A 3,181-nucleotide genomic window follows, 5' to 3' on the forward strand; every position below is an offset into this window, starting at 1 on the left:
CTCTCTCTCTATATATATATATATATATATATATATATATATATATATATTGTAATGTATATATTTGTAGTATATTTTATTTAAAGTAGTACATATATATTGAATGGTGTGTATATATGTGTATATATCTTCTATAGACATACATATTTAACGTATACATGTGAATATGTTTTATAAATTAGTGTATAACTATATATATATAACTATATATATATATATATATATATATATATATATTGTAATGTATATATATTGTAGTATATGTCTTATTTAAAGTAGTACATATATATTGAATAGTGCGTATATATGTGTATATATCTTCTATAGACGCGTTTATTTAACGTATACATGTGTATATGTTTTATAAATTAGTATATATATATGTTGTAATGTATATATATTGTAGTATATTTTATTTAAAGTAGTACATATATATTGAATGATGCGTATATATGTGTATATAGCTTCTATAGACGTGTATATTTAATGTATACATGTGTATATGTTTTATAAATTAGTGTATAACTATATATATATATATATATTGTAATGTATATATATTGTAGTATATGTTTTATTTAAAGTAGTATATATATATTGAATGGTGCGTATATATGTGTATATATTTTTAAAATTCTAATGTAGTATATACTATATATATAGCGTATATATATTGTTTAATGTATTTAAAATGTATATAGGTGGGTATATATAGTGTATATTGAAAAAAACTTTTTTTTATTTTTGACCGGGTTTAGGTGGGTTTGACCGGGTTGGATTAAGTGGGCCGGGTTAGGGCTATTTTTAAAAATTTTACTGTTGAACCCGGACCCGTTCCGACCCACTTAACCCCAACCCGGTCCGGCCCACAACCAGGCTAAATTTAATGGACCGTTCTGGATTGACCCGGCCCGTCCCACTTAACACTCTTAAACGCAATGGTGAAAAGGTATGTCACATGATATTTACCTTAATAAAATGTCAAAAAAATTAACTATGAAATATTGAGAGATATCAAAAATAAATAACACTATTTATTTTTAAAAAACTCTCCCATTTTTCTAACGTAGCACTCAGTCAAACATAAAACATATATAAAGTTTATAAATAACATACACGATGGATAATTACTTTCTCAGATGGAAAAGATGGAATATTACAAGCTTCATAATTCTTATTTAATAAAAACCTAAAACGTGCACTTTTGAGGTACAAAGACATAAAAGACATTTACATCTTTGAAATTTTGTTGACTCCTTCCACATTTCTTAAAGTCATCTTGTAGACAACTTCTTGAAATTTCTCCATGGCTAGAGGAGGCAAGCTTATAGCTATTAAAATACCTTTTTCTTCTTTGTCATTTTTAACGGGCACTCCAAAACTAATGAAGGATATAGCTTGTGCAGTTCCTCCTAAAATGGGGTTTCCCCATCCAAAATCAAAATCATCTAATCCACTAGATCTATTATCTGAGATAATAAAATTCCAAGATTTTGACAATTCTGGTCTTCCTTTAATCAGAATTAAATCAGATACTGATTTAATGTATTCTTCAGTCAAATGATCTTTAAGTTTCTTGACTAGTTCAACTGCATATGATAGTGGATTTGAACATAACAATCCTGCTTTTGATACTGTGGCCGGAGATATGAACGCATTTCCATAATATCCATGCGGCAATTTAAATTTTTGTGACTTTCCACGTATGTTAATAAGGTATGTCAAACGAACAATTTGTTCTGAGTGCAAATTAAGTGCAATAGTACGACATTTCCATAAAAACGCCATCAATAGCTCAAATTTTGTACTTTCACAATTTGGAGAAACTTGTGTTCTCATCGCTTCCATCTCCTTATTTCCAAAGAAAAATGATTGTTGTATCAACTGGTCTTCCATAGATTCCCATGCAATTTTTGATTCAATTTCCTCATCAAACTCATGGTGAGTACATGTAATACATGGTGATGATCTAGCACTTAGGAGATGCCTTTGCCATACAGGTAATATAGAAGGTGCAGAAGCTCCTTGAATTAATTCACTTAATGCACTTAGAAATATTTTAAAGCCATAGGCATCCATCATAGTGTGGTTAACTCTGAATCCAACAACGAATCCACCACAGTTAAAACGAGTCACCTATGCAAAGAGGTATATTAGTTTAAGAATTTAATTTCTATACACTAATTGATATGGTAAAAGAACTCATAATGCATTTTTATATCCCCTAAAATATATCTAAACATAAGTTACTGCTTATAATAAAAAGAGTAGTAACTCATAAGATATCTAAATATGGTAAAACTGTTTGGATTACTTCATAGCTCTATTCGTAGGTACGAATATCCTGCACAATACATAGACGTGCAATTCCAAATTTATGTTGCTTTTAGTGCAATTTTCTGCTCGATAAAAAACGATCAAATAATCCTGATGATCAAATTTGGAGTTTTTGTAAGGAAAAAAGACAAAGGTTAATATCTATTGATTGTTTACCTGAACTAACACTAGTGGACAACCAATGATCCCATCAGAACCAGGAACATGGTGAAGTAGTAAATCCAGGTATGGACATGGCGGTTTAATTGACTCTCCTAACTTCTCAAGCTCCACATTAGCATCAGCTTCAACAAACAAGACTCCTTCACCATTGCAATTCACCATAAGCTTCTTATTAGGTCCTTCAATGAGCCTACCAGCTAATGGATAGTAAAATACAAGTGTTTTAGACAATCCACGTTTAATAAATTTTGCAGGATCTTTTCCTTCCATTGAAGAATTGTATTTGTAAAACGTTAATGTGGGAATTTGAAAACGAAGACTCCCTTGATCATCTATGTCAGAAAGATGTTTTGTCTCATAAGGTGTTACCATTGATGGGGCTACTAATTCCGGCTTGTGATACGTTATTGAAACTGGCATAGTGTGTGCCATAGCAAAGTATGATTGAAAATAATTCCTGAAATATTTATTGAAATAAAACTATGTAGTCTTGTTAAGAATTTGGAGATAAATTTATAGAGTTCCAGTTAGGGGTGTCAAGTGGGCCGGCCTGACCCGGCCCTTGTAAGTAACCCGGCCCGATTTGACCCGACCCGGTTATTTTTTAAAAATGAGCCCGGCTAACCCGGTCCGGACCAAGCCCAGTCCAGGCCCGCCGGTTAATCGATCCGGACCGGACCGA

General features: G+C 31.5%; 1 protein-coding gene across 1 annotated transcript; it reads right to left on the reverse strand.

The window, feature by feature from the left end:
* Positions 1 to 1,014: 1,014 nt before the first annotated feature.
* LOC107857372 (alcohol acyl transferase 1 allele GSa) lies at positions 1,015 to 2,979 on the reverse strand. The gene is made up of 2 exons (XM_016702263.2): positions 2,494 to 2,979; positions 1,015 to 2,136 (listed from the first exon to the last, which is right to left on the reverse strand). Exons 1-2 carry the CDS (start codon positions 2,929 to 2,931, stop codon positions 1,231 to 1,233), a joined length of 1,344 nt encoding a protein of 447 aa, XP_016557749.1. The 5' UTR covers positions 2,932 to 2,979; the 3' UTR covers positions 1,015 to 1,230.
* Between the last annotated feature and the right edge of the window lie 202 nt (positions 2,980 to 3,181).

This window comes from Capsicum annuum, chromosome 1 (assembly GCF_002878395.1).
Source record: "Capsicum annuum cultivar UCD-10X-F1 chromosome 1, UCD10Xv1.1, whole genome shotgun sequence".
Lineage (NCBI taxonomy): Eukaryota > Viridiplantae > Streptophyta > Magnoliopsida > Solanales > Solanaceae > Capsicum > Capsicum annuum.

Coding starts and splice junctions, on each gene's coding strand:
- LOC107857372 (XM_016702263.2), bottom strand. CDS start 2,931: ATGGCACACACTATGCCAGTTTCAATAACGTATCACAAGCCGGAATTA. Junction 2,137..2,493: donor GTCCACTAGTGTTAGTTCAG/GTAAACAATCAA, acceptor CTCTTTGCATAG/GTGACTCGTTTTAACTGTGG.